The following is a 16,059-nucleotide window of genomic DNA, read 5'->3' as shown; positions in this document are numbered from 1 at the left end:
CTGGACAGATGAAGGGAACTCAGGAGCTGGACTTAGAGTCCTAAGACAGACCCCAAATACACAACAAGCGTTGCACCCTGTCCATACCTCCCTTCCTTCCTTTCTTTCTTTCTTTCTTTCTTTCTTTCTTTCTTTCTTTTTTTTTTTTTTTTTTTGATTTTTTGAGACAGGGTTTCTCCGTAGCTTTGGGTTCCTGTCCTGGAACTACCTCTTGTAGACCAGGCTGGCCTCGAACTCACAGAGATCCACCTGCCTCTGCCTCCCGAGTGCTACCTTTCTTTATAAGGTAGGAAGACAACGGCCTGAGTCTACAGTTTTCTTGTACTGTGCTTTGTGATTTGAGCTCTCTAATATGAAACTCTGCTGGGACCTAAGGCATAGCCATCTAACTTTTAATCACATTTCCAAGTGATTAAAAAGACTCTGTTATGGGTCTGGAGAGATGGCTCAGAGGTAAAGATCACTGGCTGATCTTCCTGAAGTCCTGAGTTTAATTCCCAGCAACCACATGGTGGTTCACAACTGTCTGTAATGAGATCTGGTGCCAGTATCCAGTCCTTCTCACAGAACCAACTGTATGAGCAGCCTTCCCTGAACAAGAACTTCTACTCTGCCCTCCCTGTCCCCCAATTCCCGTATTTTTATCCATTTTCCAATTAATACTTAGTACCGCAATTTGTCTGTATCCTTCTATACCAGTAAGGTCCCAAGAGCAGTTTTGTTTTGCTTGTATAATCCTAGCATCTACTACCTGACAAGTACTCACTACATGTATGTTAAATGTATGTTAATTCACAGATACCCTTGTCTTCTAGACAAATGAGATTTCCTGTTGCATGGTTAGTCCTAGAAGTGCCTTGCCTCCCGGAAACTAAAGCCTCCCTAGGCTATTGCCCAGGACCTTGGAATCTTGTGCAGATGGCGCTCTTTCTTCAGCTTGCCCTGTGAACCTGACAGGACTGGACCACTGTTTGCAGCTTCCTCGTTTATATATCAGATATGAGATGAATACATGCTGTGTGGGAAGTAGCTGCTGGAAGCGCATCAGGCCTTTTGGGAGTTTGAGGGAAGTAAGACCAGTGTCTTTGCGACATAGGTGAGACAGGCAGGTGGCATTTGTTGGCTCATGTGATGGACAGCTCTTTGGGTGAGTGAATAAGAGCTGTACCTGCTCCTGCGGAGCTCAGGGATGAGGTTATAGAGCAGCCGGCTGTGATGAGGGTTGTGAGGGGGTAGGATTCTAGCTGCCCCTGTAGCATCAGAGAAGACCAGGCCCATCCTGATAGATGAATAAAAATTGTCCAATAGACAGAGGGCTCCAGTTCACTTTCTATGAGCAATAACAAGTGAGAGGCTTTCATATGTAGCTTCCAGAAGTCTTTGTCCCCCCTTATATACATTTATTATGAAAGGTTTTTAATGAGTTATAAACATCAAATACCCAATACCTAAGGTTTGAGGGTCCATTGGAATCAATTTTGGCTGATTTGTTTTTCAGTAGCCTCTGCTTTCCTTGGCTTTGCTTTTGACATTTCTGTTTCCTGTGGTCCACAAGACAGTGAGTGTGGTACCGGAAGCTGCCTGAGTGACGGGAAGGCCACGTTCGCCAACATGGGAGTAGAGTAGGTCGCACTGATTGTTCTAGTTTATTAAGAGCTGTTATTAATCTTTTACTGTGAGTTAAACTTCATATATAATGTGTGAACAAGCATCAGAGTCAGGAGGCTCTGAGGACACCCCAGTGGGCTGTCTTCCCCTAGTACCGCGTCCTCGTGGCTTATCCTCTTTACCCCCACTCTGCCAGCTGGTTTTCTCTCCTATTTGAACAGCCCTAGAAAATTCGCTGGATCCCCGCCTTTTTTCATTCCCTTTAAATCTTTTCACTTGGGACTGATAAGTTTTTATTTGCTCGCTTGCTTTTAAAATCATCACGTGGTGTTTGCTGTCAGTCTTTCAATGAAACAAGAAAGAGTTATATTTTACCTGGGAACCGTAAGCCAGAATATCAAGTATTTTTGGTTATTCAGATAGATTGGTGACTCTTTCTGTGGAGTTAAAAATTATATGAGGTAGGAAACATAAACATAGTTAAAAAAATTGTTAGTTTCATCTTAAAGCCTTTGTTTGTCTGTAGGGTTCTTTTTCCCCCCTAAATTGTACATTGATTGACAACATTTTTGATATGTAAATAAATACTCACATTTTTTTCTAGATTTAATTCTAAATGCAAAATTGGGTCGACAACGTATGGTTTTGGTTCAGGAGCTGCCAAACAGGAGGCAAAGCAGCTAGCAGCTAAAGAGGCCTATCAGAAGCTTTCAGAGAAGAGCTCAATGGTATGTGCTGTTAGTTATTGTTATCTGTACATTTATGATTCCCTCTGAAGTTGACTTCAGGTTAGATTGTTTGCATAATGCAGGCATTTGCCAATTGCATAACAAATGATTCCTCCATTCTATGATTTGCCAATGTTTGTGATTGTGGACTGGGTGGTTATGAAGAAAATATGGGCAGGAGCATGTGTCCAGGGATGAGCCACTGTAGAGAAGGAGGTTAGCTGCCTATAAGTCTGTAAAGGCTGCCCCTTCTATCCAGAGAGCTGGCAGAGCACCCTCTGGTCCAATCACATTTTCATCCAGTGGCCTTTCCAGCAGCTCGTCTATACAAGCAATTCGTGAGTCTGGGTACCCAGTGTGCTATACACATGTATACACAGGTATGCCACTGTGTGTATTCCAGATACTGAACACCAAGATGCAGCCTTTGTTGGCCCTGCTTGGATTTAGTCTTTCATTGGATCAGTCTTTCCTTGATGTTCTCCCAGACTTACTTTTTAAAATGAGGATTTTCCTTTGCGCCTTTGTATGCTGTAATAATTGTTTTATAGGGACTCACAGCTGAAAGTTCTCCTTTGTTTCTCAAAGCACTTTGGATTTTCGATGGTGTGCACTATTAAGACTCTGGGAACTCCTGAGGTAGGCCTGGAAGAATTTTGGATTATTAGATTGGCCATGAGCCAACAGGGACTTTAACACCCACCACACCACCACCAGGAACTCAGGCTTCTGCCAAATCTTTCCTGGAATGATATCTTCTTAAGTTGGATCGAAATAGAGCTCCTCTGCTTCAAGTTGCAACTGTTGGATTTTTAGTGGTAATAAAAGTAGCTAACATAGTGTTTATAGAAGCCATGGCAACAAGAAGTACCCATAATGTCTTCAAAAAGAGAATGGACTTAAATTTTTTTTACATATCAGAGAACAAATGAACTGAGGCTAAATGTAGTAACAGTATATTAACAGCATAATTGTATGTAAACAAAAGTTTTAAAATGTGTACAGAAGAAAGCATTCACATAAAATTCCAGAACATATAAGCGAAATCATTTTAAAAAATTTAGGACACTAGACAAATATGGTGAGATGGAAAAGGTAGACAAAGGGGGAAGCCACACTAGATTTCCAAGTGGTTGTCTGAGAGGAGGGGAGGGGATTATGTGGTCAGAAAGGAAGAATCTCAATTAGTCTTTTTTTTTTTTTAACTTTTTTATTGATTTTTATTGAGCTCTACATTTTTCTCTGCTCCCCTCCCTGCCTCTCCTCTCCCCACTTCAATCCTCCCCCAAGGTCCCCATGCTTCCAATTTACTCAGGAGATCTTGTCTTCTTCTAATTTCTACTTCCCATGTCTATGTAAGTCTGTCTTAGTGACCTCATTGTTGTCTAAGTTCTCTGGGATTGTGGTCTGAAGGCTGGTTTTCTTTGCTTTATGTTTAAAAACCACCTATGAGTGAGTACATGTGATAATTGTCTTTCTGTGTACAATTAGTCTTTTTATCTTAAATATCTTCTGTATCTATTATAACAAAGCCCTGAAGGAAGATGGCTGTGCTGTTGGCAGGACTAGGAACAGGAAGCTGTTCACTAGACAGGCAAGATCACTTCCTATAGAACAGAGGGCTTGGAAATTACACTGAAGAGACTTCCAAGAACGTGAAAGATTTGGAAGAGTAGAGAGAACAGCTGGGCTGGGTGAGTGAGGGGCAGAGAAAACTGGAAAGAATGCACACAGGGAACACTGGGCAGAGACGACATTGGCCCCAACGGCGGCAGGAAATGCTGGAAGATAATGTGGACTGCATCCCTGGAGACCTTGAGGGTCTGTGTAAACTTCCAAGCAGCGCACCACCATTTCAAAACTCATGTCATTTTACAGTTTTGACAGCGATCCAAATGTGGGCTACCAGCGATGAGCAGCAATAAGAGAAGCACTTCTATAGAGGTGTGTAGCCTGGGGTTTGCTGACTCTGAGTGCGGCAAGGGAAGATTCATCATTGGATGCTGAACTAGAGTGAGAACGGCTGCAGAGAATGTCGGCAGGAGTTTAAAGAGGTGGCCACACACCTCTCCAGCGGAGACCACAATAACCACAACAATGCGATCCAATCTATCATCACCTCATGATGTGCGGCCCCCAATGTCATATCGGAATTAGTTTTGTCCCAAATTCATAACCCAGTTACAATCATGAGAAAATTATTAGGCAAATCCCGAATGTGATTATTCTATATTTGTTTTCTTTGAAAAAACAATTTGACATACACATAAAATTTGGAGGAACTATTTTTGTTTGTTTTTTTTTTTTGGTTTTTTAAATATTTTTAAAAATATTTATTTATTCATTCATTATGTATACAGTGTTGTGCCTGAATGTATGCCTGCAGGCAGCAGAGGGCACCAGATCTCATTACAGATGGTTGTGAGAATTGAACTCAGGGACCTCTGGAAATGAAGCCAGTGCTCCTTAACCTCTGAGCCATCTCTCCAGCCCTGTTTTTCTTTCTTTCTTTCTTTCTTTCTTTCTTTCTTTCTTTCTTTCTTTCTTTCTTTCTCTCTCTCTCTCTCTCTCTCTCTCTCTCTCTCTCTCTCTCTCTTTCTTTTTTGAGACAGGATTTCTCTGTGTAGCCCTGGCACTCACTCTGTAGACCAGGCTGGCTTTGAACTCACAGAGATCCGCCTGCCTCTGCCTCTCAGCTGGAAGTATTCTTTTTATGAAATGTTTATTTCTGTCTGTCCATGTTTTTGTGAGTGCAGTAACAATAAAGGCCAAATAAAGGCACTGGACCCCCTAAAGCTGGAGTTACAGAGAAAGGAGAAAAAGAAAGGACCCGTGATGTTAACCAGTGGCAAATATAGGCAAAGATATATTTTTCAATTTTTTCTAAGTGGATTGAAATCTCTTTAAAAAGAAACTAACATTATCAGCTTTAATGAACGAAAATGTATTTAAGATATTTAAGATAGTACCAAATAATGTGGCCAGTGAGAGTATAGCATTTTACACTTCCATTAATGATATTTTCTTTTTTAGTTCTTTTATTTATTACTTTATAAATAATACCAATCAAAATTTCCACTTCCTCCTCTCCTTCCACTTCCGTCCCACTCCCCCACAAACCATCCCCCCTCTCCATCCAGTCCTAAGAGAGGGCAGGGTACCCTGCCCTGTAGGAATTCCAAGGCCTTCTTCCCTCCATTCAGGCTTAGGAAGGTGTACATCCAAATAGAATAGGATCCCAAAAAGCCAGTACATGCAGTAGAGACAAATCCCAAAGTCATTATCATTGACTTCAAAGTCTGCTCCAATTGTCAGCCACATTCAGAGGGTCCAGTTTGATCCCATGCTCGTTCAGTCCCAGTCCAACTGGATTTGGTGAGCTCCCATTAGCTCAGGCACACTGTTTCAGTGGGTGAACCCCTCGTGGTCCTGACTTCCTTGCTCATATTCACCCTCATTCTGCTCTTCAACTGGACCTTGGGAGTTCAGTCCAGCGCTCTGATGTGGGTCTCTGTCTCTATCTCCATCCATCGCCGAAGCAAGGTTCTATGGTGATATTCAAGATACTCATCAATCGGACTACAGGACAAGACCAGTTCAGGCACCCTCTCCTCCACTGCCCAGGGTCCTACCTAGGGTCATCCCCGTGGACTTCTGGAAACCCCTTCAGAGCCAAGCCTCTTGCCAACCCCAAAATGGTTCCCTCAATTAAGATATCTCTTTCCCTGTTCCCATAACCATCCCACTCCCCCAAGCTCTCCCCAACCCTCCTCTTCTCCCTTCTCTCTCCCCATCTCCCCTTCCCCACCCCCATCTTCACCCCCATGCTCGCAACTTTTGCCTGGCGATCTTGTCTGCTTCCAATTTTGTTATTTGCAGATGATATGATAGTGTACATAAGCGACCCCAAAAACTCTACCAAAGAACTCCTACAGCTGATAAATACCCTCAGTGATGTGGCATAATACAAGATCAACTCAAAAAAATCAGTAGCCCTCTTATACACAAAGGATAAAGAAGCTGAGAGAAAAATCAGAGAAACATCACCTTTCACAATAGCCACAAATAGCATAAAGTGTCTTGGGGTAACTCTAACGGAGGAAGTGAGAGACCTTTTGACAAGAACTTTAAGTCTTTGAAGAAAGAAATTGAAGAGGATATCAGAAAATGGGAAGATTTCCCATGCTCTTGGATAGGTAGGATCAACATAGTAAAAATGGCAATCCTACCAAAGGCAATCTATAGATTCAATGCAATCCCCATCAATATCCCAACAAAATTCTTCATAGGCCTTGAGAGAACAATAATCAACTTTATATGGAAAAACAAAAAACTCAGGATAGCCAAAACAATCTTATACAATAAAGGAACATCTGGAGGCATTACCATCCCTGACTTCAAACTCTATTACAGAGCTAGAGTAATAAAAACAGCTTGGTATTGGCATAAAAACAGAGACGTTGACTAATGGAATCAAATTGAAGAACTGGATATTAATCCTCACACCTATGAACACCTGATTTTTGACAAAGGAGCTAGAATTATACAATGGAAGAAAGAAAGCATCTTCAACAAATGGTGCTGGTATAACTGGATGTCAGCCTGTAGAAGAATAAAAATAGATCCATATCTATCACCACGCACAAAACTCAAGTCCAAATGGATTAAAGACCTCAATATAAATACAACCACACTGAACCTGATAGAAGAGAAAATGGGAAGTAGCCTGAAATGCATGGGCACAGGAGACCACTTCCTAAATATAACCCCAGTAGTACAGACAATAAAAGCAACAATGAATAAATGGGACCTCCTGAAACTGAGAAGCTTCTGTAAAGCAAAAGGCACTGTCATTAAGACAAAAAGGCAACCTACTGACTGGGAGATGATCTTCACCAACCCCACATCAGACGAAGGTCTGAACTCCAAAATATATAAAGAATTCAAGAAACTAGACATTAAAATTCTAAATATCCCAATTAAAAAATGTAGTACTGAACTAAACAGAGAATTCTCAACATTATAGTACTACTCATTGGTAAAAAAAAAAAAAAATGACATCTTGAATTTTGCATGCAAATGGAAGGAAATAGAAAAACACTATCCTGAGTGAGATAACCCAGACCCCAAAATATGAATATGGTATGTACTTACTCATTAGTGTATTCTAGCCATAAACAAAGGACATTGATCCTATAGTTTGCGATCGTAGAGAAGCTAAGTAATAAAGAGAACCCAAAGAAAAACTTATATAGATCCTCCTGGAAACTGGAAGCAGACATAAATGATATTTTCACATTATGGAATAAGAATATTATCTCTTTGCATCTTTTATTTACTTCTGAAGATATATCTTCTCAGTCTCCAAAAACCTGGAAATAAAAAGTATCTTCTTAATTACATCAACAGTGGGGGCAAAGTAGAACCTCACTTGCTAATTCCAAATCCAGCTTTAAAAAAAAACATTTTTGTCTAGTTGCTTCACTAGAATTTTTACCACAGACCAAACATACCATTTTACTAAATATACGGATGTAATAAACACACATATAATGACATGTGAACTTAACATAAAGTTATATTAAATATATTCATAATATGTACATACACACATAGATGCATGTGTATGGCTAGTTGCATAATTTGTGGGACCCAGTTTGAAATGAAATGTAAGGTGCTTTTTAAGTGGCTAAGTGTGGGGGACTTCTGAGAATGGTCTAGTGCAACCATACAGGCTGCATGCCCGTTAAGGACACCTGTGTACATATCTACATGTGACATGAGAAACCTGAATGCCAGCTTCTCCACGTTATCATCTGCAGACTCACTAGACAGACTTTCATCATCCATTCGCCACTTGATGGTTCACCAAAGCATGGGGCTTTTTGGCACTTTAATATTAGTATAACAGAAAATATTTGCATTCAATAATAATTCTCATAACTTTTTAACTCAAATATAGACAAGAATGATGAGATTGTGTGTAACATTAAGCGGTTTTAGCAAAGAATATTTTACCTTTGTTGTTACACCTATCCCTTCCGCTTTTTGTTTCTTTTTTTTTAAAAAAAATATTTATTGATTGATTTATTATGTATACAATATTCTGTCTGTCTGTATGTCTGCAGGCCAGAAGAGAGCACCAGACCTCATTACAGATGGTTGTGAGCCACCATGTGGTTGCCAGAAATTGAACTCAGATCATTTGGAAAAGCTCTTAACCACTGAGCTATCTCTCCAGCCCCCATTTTTTTTTTTTTGTTTGTTTGTTTCTTTGGCTGGAAAAATCTACAGTGAATCTCAAGCATTCCAGTGTTTTAGTTCTAAATATTTAAAGGTTGATTTGTAACAGACAAGTTCTTTGTAATATTAACAAAGCCACATATCCCTGCTACTCAGACAAACTAAGAAATATAATTATCACATAATTAGTCCTGATCAGTTGTACAACCTCAAGACTATCTTTGTACAGTTGCTTAAAACCAGGAGGACCCAAGGTTACTTGGCTGACACGTCCTTTGACTCCATAGCATACTCCCTGGTTTTCCTTTCTCTCAGCATCTGCTGGAGGAACTGGTCACGTCTGCAGCATGTCCTCCACTCAGAAGCGGCTCGTGGTGCCCACGTTGGATGGGTGTGGCTACACTAGTACTGTCTCCAGTTCTAACTGAAAACTGCAGCAGTACCGGGAGGCAAGCAAGATGCTCTGGAATACGTAGAGCCCTGCTGGTGTTAATTTAGTTGTGGTATATTTTAATTTCCAATAGCTGCAACATGTTAGCACAGACCCGGTCATCTACACTATATACACTTACTGCAGTTCTGGAGGCCAGATATTTAACATGAGATTCAGCAACTATGTACCCCAGAGGCTTGTCTTATTGCTGCTCATCACTGGTAGCCCACATTTGGATCGCTGTCAAAACTGTAAAATGACATGAGTTTTGTAATGGTGATGTGCTGCTCGGAAGTCTAGACAGACCCTCAAGGTCTCAGGGATGCAGTCCACATTATCTTCCAGAATTTCCTGCCGCCACTGGGGCCAACGTCTTCTCTGCCCAGTGTCCCTGTGTTCATTCTTTCCAGTTTCTCTAATTATTGCCACTTTGCACCTACCTTGACTTTGAAGTTCCTCGTTTCCCAAATCTTCATGCCCTTTCACATCTCCTATTCCTCTTTCTTCCTCATTTATGCTATAACCCTGGCTAAAAGCAGGAAACAGGCTCCATGCCCTAGTCTGAATGTTTTGGAATTTCCTCCCAAACCTCATACTCTGAACTCCAGTGAGTTCCTGTCTCTTCCCCTTTATATTCCTCTCTCTGCTCAGAGCATATCATGCCTGTCTCCACCTCCCTAGTGCTGGGATTATAGATGAGGGACCCCAAGTGCTGGGATTAAAGGTGTGAGCCACCACTGCCTGGCCTGTATGGCTGACTAGTGTGACTGCTTTGCACTTTAATCTTTAGGCAAGCTTTCTTTAATAAAACACAAACAATATACCACTATAGACAGCATTCTAGGACTTCTTCAGCCTGCAGCTCCAACCTTTTCCACATTCCTCCCACTGAAAGCTTAAGAACCATGTGGCAGGTTTATTGCAACAAACCCTCCTTCTGGTGCCATTTCATGGCTTTCTCATCACAGCGACTACCTGAGAGAGGCAACTTAAGAACAAAGAGATTTATTTGGACTCCAGAAGTCAGAAGCTGCAGTTCACATGATGAGGCGTGCGCAGCAGAGGGCATAGTTCATGTTGGCATGGGTGTCCGAGGAGGGTGGAGGCGAGTATGATCTGAATGCAATACATGGATGGAATTGTCAAAGACTAACTTTAAAAACGTCTTGAAATAAAAACTTTTGTGCGAGTTTTTCTTTCCTTAAGTTTCCTAAAACTTAAGTACAGTATCTACCAATGTTCCAGCTCAGACTAGGTAGCACAAGGAAGGCCATATGTCCAAAGTGGAGCACTCTTTCAGAAGGCCCTAATGTGTGTGTCTTTTCTTTTTCTCTGAGTTGTTCTTCCATTCAGCCAAGACCCTCAGAATTTCAGATGCACTAGGTCGTTCCTTGGGTTCCTTCAAGAGCAATCTCCTTAGAAGGCTTTTCTGTAATTATAAATAAGAGTCACTACTAAGAAAGAAAACAGTGAAGAAAATAAAACCAATGACTTTCAAATGCTTACTTCTTGGTTGTCAAATGTATCATCGGGGAAGAAACCGTCTTTTAGCTTTTGAAAAAACTGAAATACAACAAATAGATGTATTTACTAAGAAACAGTTTATATGGGAAGAAAAACTAAATACACTTATGACTGGAAATACATTAAATCTAGAATAGTTCTTATATTTAGGACTCTTTAGTCAAGAAGCATGCAGAACTCTCCTCCCTGGATCTACCCCGATCTGATAACCATCCTTAAGATCCATGCTTTGAAGCGCTAAGTGCAGGAGGCCCATCACTTCCCTTCTGTTCTGGAATGCTAGGCCGTGCATCCTTTCATCATCCCTATTTTAGGGAAGATAAGGCTGTTTTGACTCCAGGCAAACCCCTCTCCTGAGCCTCCAGCTAGGATATCAGGAGTCTGCTGTTTCCAGTGCTGCCCCACCACCTACCCAACGACATAACAAACCCAAAGGCTTTCCTCAGTGTAGCCCAACCTGTCTTCCCAACCCCACCAATCATCGGCTTCAGATAAAACCATCTTGCCTGCTATTCCCAACGCACACTGCACATTCGTATCTCCATACCGGGGCTATATGCTTTCTATTTCAACTATTAGAATGAACTAACCCAGGTTAATTTTCTCCTGACCTCCATAAGCATGCCATAACATGTGGACATATGCACACATTTGTGTGTGCCAGTGTGTGTATGTATGTGTGTGTATACGTGTGTGTGCACAATGTGCTTAAATAGATAATCTGAAAAAAACTTGATCTTTCAGTACCCAAGTTTTGTATTTCCATGGAATCTAAATCCAGATTTCTGGAGAGATCTTTTAGCTCCTTTTGCAGATTTTTTGTCTCTAAAACTCTCAATCATTTTTGGCTGTTATCTTTCTTCTTAGAAAATTAATCCCTTGAGAAACTGACTGATTTTTATATCTATGTAGCACTTAGAGCAGAAACTGCCCTCTAATCAGTGAAATTTTGTTGACACACACAAATACAAATCTTATGGGATATACCACATATTTTATAGAAAGCCATTTTTTTATTTATAGCAAAATGGTTGTCCACACTTGAAAGAGGAGTTTATATTTCACTTACAAGTAGAGTCATGAGGTCAAACACACCCTCACCGAGTGGCGGGCGATGGCCTTAGTGCCTGAAGGGTGACAACCAGTGCTTTAATCTGCTTAGTTCTCCCTTGGGATATTTACCTTTGTTTTTTCTGCAACGGTGATGCATATGTGCAGAAGTTCCGCTAGAATAAGGCCTAAAGCATAGATGTCCACTTCTTGTCCATATTCCTGTAAAGATAGCTGGAAGCCAAAATACATTTGTCTTTGTTATTCACCTAATATGTTTCTATGCCTTCTGATAAAAAAAGCTATAAATTATATATTACATCAAAATGTCTGTTTATTCTGTATCTCATGGAGTTGACCACTAAATTAACCATCACGTAGAAATAGAAGGAACACAATAAAGGCTATATAAAACAAAGCTATAGCCAATTTTATACTAAACGATAAAACTAGGAGCATTTCTACCAAAATTAAGAGTAAGACAATGGGATGTACTTTCGCTTTCCCTACCTATATTCAATATAGTTCTTCAACTCTTAGCTAGACAAGAGAAAGATATAAAAGAATTCAAATAGAAAAAGAAGCCAGATCCCCACTTTTAGACAATACCATCCTGTACACAAGAGATTCTAAAGATTCTACCCAAAACTTAACACAAAGTCAACATTCAAAAATTAGTAGTTTTGGGGCTGGACAGATCACTCAGCTTTTGAAAGTACTCTCTTTGTCAGCAAAGAACCTGAATTCAATTCCCAACACCTATATGGTGACCTGTGACTCCAGTTCGAGGGGATCTGACACCCTCTTTGGGGCTCGGTAGATACCAGGCATACACTCGGTACACATATATACAAATATAATGGGAAACTCATACACATGAAATAAATCCTTTTAAAAAAAATCAGCAGATTTTCTATGTTCTAATAATGAACCGCTAAGATAATTAATCTTATTGATGATAACTTCAAAATATTATTTGCTGGATGGTAGACACCTTTGAGCCCAGCACTTGAAAGGCAAAGGCAGGAGGATCTCTAAGTTTGAGGTCAGCCTGCCCTATAGAGTGAGTTTCAGGATAACCAGGGCTACACAAAGAGACCCAGACCTCCTGTGCTGGTGAATTAGCAAAATTAACATGGAAAATACTATAGTATTATAGTACTAGATGTGATTTACAAATTCACTGTAATTTCCATCAAAATTCCAATAACATACTCAAGAGAAAGGAAAAAATTTCTCTTTCTCTTTCCTCTCTCTCTCTTTCTTCCGTTCTCTCTCCTCTCTCTCTCTCTCTCTCTCCCCCCCATCTTTCTCTCTCCCTCTCTCACACATACACTCTCCCTCTCTATATCTCCCCCTCTCCATGTATGTGTGTGTGCGTGCTCACATGAGCACACACCTGGGGTCTATGTACACAAAAATCAGTTCAGACTGGATTAAAGACCTAAAACTGTGAAAGTGTCAGAGATAATACGGAGAAACATTATAAGATACGCAAGTATAGACAAGGACTTTTTGGGAAGGGTTCTAACATCCCAGAAAATAATATCAAGATCTGGCAATTGCATGAAATTATGAAGCTTCTGTACAGCACGAGAAACAATTGCCAGAGAAGAAACAGCCCAAAGAAAAACAAAATCTTGGCTAGCTGAACATACAATAAATTTCTAATCTCCAAAACATAGAAAGAGTCCCAAAAAACTAAATACAAAACTAACTTTCAACATCCCACCCAGTCAATTAATGGAGCTAATAAAGCATATCAGACTGTTCTGAAAATCTAAGAATAAATGGTCAAGAAACGCGGAAATAACATCTTTGTCAGCATTTGTTGTTGTTTTCTTTATAACAGCCAATCTGGATGGGGCAAGATGAAATCTTACTCAGGTGTAACTTTCCTGGGTCAGGATTCTGAGTCAACACACAACAGAGACACTTGATTATCCATAGTTCTATTCACAATAGTCAAGTTATGGGATCAGCCCAAGTGGTCATCAGAAGATGTAAGGATAAAGAAAACATATATGTACATATATATATATGTATATATATAAAACGTGTGTATATGCACATCCATACAAATATACATACATATATACACATAAATATATACACACACACACATATACATAAAACGAAGTTTTATTCAGATGTAAAAAACAAGATCATCCAACATTTAAGAAAACAGATACAACTGGTTACAATCATATTAAAGGAAGAGCCCCAGCTCAGAAAGAAAACTGTCACATTTTCTCTTATTTTTGGATCTTAGTTCTATGTAAAAGTACACTAATACACAAATAAACTCGGCTGTGCCAACACATGGTAGAAAGGGAACTAGGGGAGAACAGAGACTGGCAAAGGGGAGGGAACAGAAAGAGGGAGATACAGGGAGGGATATGGTAGAGCGTGTGATACGGGGAGGGATATGGAAGAGCGTGTGATACGGGGAGGGATATGGAAGAGCGTGTGATACAAGGACGGATATGGTAGAGCGTGTGATACAGGGACGGATATGGTAGAACGTGTGATATACTTAGAGATTGTCTTTATGAAATTCAGCACTAATACAGTGAATACAAACGAATAAAACGTGTTTAATGTGCTAGGATAGTAAATTTACTACATTAATCATTTATTTGAACAATTCCATGTTTGTAAGCACTTTCACAATGTTTTGTAACCATCACCATCTCTATTTCTAGAAATTTCCATCGTGCCAAGTAGAAATTGTATATATTATAGAATTAATTCCTTACTTCCCCAAGCTCTCTGGTAACCTTTTTTTCCTTTTCTGTCTCCATGAATTTTACTTAAAATGGCATTGTAAAATATTTACTATATAATAATGAAGTAACTATCTATTATAAATGGGGAGATCAGGTGATAGCCCTTCCACATACATATAAAAAACTTAATTCAAAATAGGTCAAAATATTGGAAAAAATTATCATCTTCTGGTATGAAATGTCTTCAAAGTAAAAATGAGAAGACTGGTAACCATCAAGAAGCTACAGATAAACACAACAAAACCTTCCAATCCATTAACAGTGTCGAAAGGAAAAACATAACAGGGAGGGAAAAAATTGCAGTGTTGAATCATACACAGAACTGTCACCCAAAACGTGGAAAGGTTCCTTGCAAATACATAGCAAAAGACAGACTGTTTATGAAAAATGGAAAAATATGTGTTTAGAGAGTTTACAGGAAAAATACCTAAATGTATTAAAAGATTGAATACTTTCAAACACATCTAGAAGGTACGAAGGAAAGCAAAGCTGGTGACTATGAGATGGCAGCATTCTTGTGTCCTTTACTATGAGATTATTAATGATCAGTTTTTCAATGACAATTTGGAGGCACTTACTATGTTTGGAAAGCAATTCTCTCTCAATTCTTTCACTTCACATCCAGAAGGCTACCATAGAGTATCAAAGACGTGCCCTTAGCTCTGTGTGTCTACAGTTTACACACCTGTACATTCAGCCAAGTCCAGATCCACTGTGCAAATAAAACTGCATGTATAATGCATATATACAGACAATTTCCCGCTATCTCATTACCCCCTAAGCAACATATTATACAGCTTTGTGTACACTGCTTTTATCGTCTTAGGTACTACATGCAACAGTGATGGAGGCATCTCTCACATTTATTGGCTCACTACCCTAACTAGCATGTTGACTTCCAAGTTCAGTGGGAATACATTATATTCAGTCTCAAAACATACTATAGAGGGTCTGTAAGACAGTTCAGCAGGTAACAGTTTAGGCCTCCAAGCCTGGTGGCCTGAGTCCCATCCCTGGAACCTCCTCATGCACAAGTTCCTGTTCTCCCCTCCCATGATATACAAAATATATAAATATTAATTTAAATTTTTTTTAATTGAAAAAATTTTTTCCCACTTCCTCCCCGCCTCCCATTTCCCTCCCCCTCCTCCCACCCCTCTCCCCCTCCCCCCACTCCTCTTCTCCTCCCTCTCCAGTCCCAGGAGCAGTCAGGGTTCCCTGCCCTGTGGGAAGTCCAAGGTCCACCCCCCTCCATCCAGGTCTAGAAAGGTGACCATCCAAACTGTCTAGGCTCCCACAAAGCCAGAACATGAAGTAGGATCAAAACCCTGTGCCATTCTCCTTGGCCTCTCGCCAGTTCTCATTGTCCGCCATGTTCAGAGAGTCCGGTTTTATCCCATGCTTTTTCAGTCGCAGTCCAGCTGGCCTTGGTGAGCTCCCAATAGATCGGCCCCACTGTCTCAGTGGGTGGATGCACCCTTAATTTAAATTTTTATATGAGGTTCTAGAGAGATGGCTCAGCTGTTAAGAGTACTGGCTGATCTCCCAAAGGACCTGAGTTCAATTCACACACAGCTGATGTGGGATTCCTTTCTGTAGGCTGTGAATACCATTGGTTAATAAAGACACTGTTTTGGACCTGTGATAGGGTAAAGCAGAGCTAGGAGGGAGAAAGGAGACAAAG

General features: G+C 40.3%; 1 protein-coding gene across 2 annotated transcripts in view; it reads right to left on the bottom strand.

The window, feature by feature from the left end:
- Positions 1 to 9,948: 9,948 nt before the first annotated feature.
- Positions 9,949 to 16,059, bottom strand: part of Eif2ak2 (eukaryotic translation initiation factor 2 alpha kinase 2) — a 47,008-nt gene continuing 40,897 nt past the window's right edge. For both annotated transcript variants that reach the window (XM_057779061.1, XM_057779072.1), the window contains 3 exons: positions 11,719 to 11,820; positions 10,519 to 10,575; positions 9,949 to 10,441 (listed from right to left, as the gene is read on the bottom strand). In XM_057779061.1, the coding sequence (XP_057635044.1) occupies positions 10,319 to 10,441; positions 10,519 to 10,575; positions 11,719 to 11,820 (282 nt within the window). In that variant the 3' untranslated portion in view covers positions 9,949 to 10,318. The remainder of the gene's footprint in view (positions 10,442 to 10,518; positions 10,576 to 11,718; positions 11,821 to 16,059) is intronic.

The sequence above is a fragment of the Chionomys nivalis genome, chromosome 1, assembly GCF_950005125.1.
Source record: "Chionomys nivalis chromosome 1, mChiNiv1.1, whole genome shotgun sequence".
Lineage (NCBI taxonomy): Eukaryota > Metazoa > Chordata > Mammalia > Rodentia > Cricetidae > Chionomys > Chionomys nivalis.
Note: the sequence above shows the minus strand (reverse complement) of the source record. Positions and strands in the feature narration are given on the sequence as shown.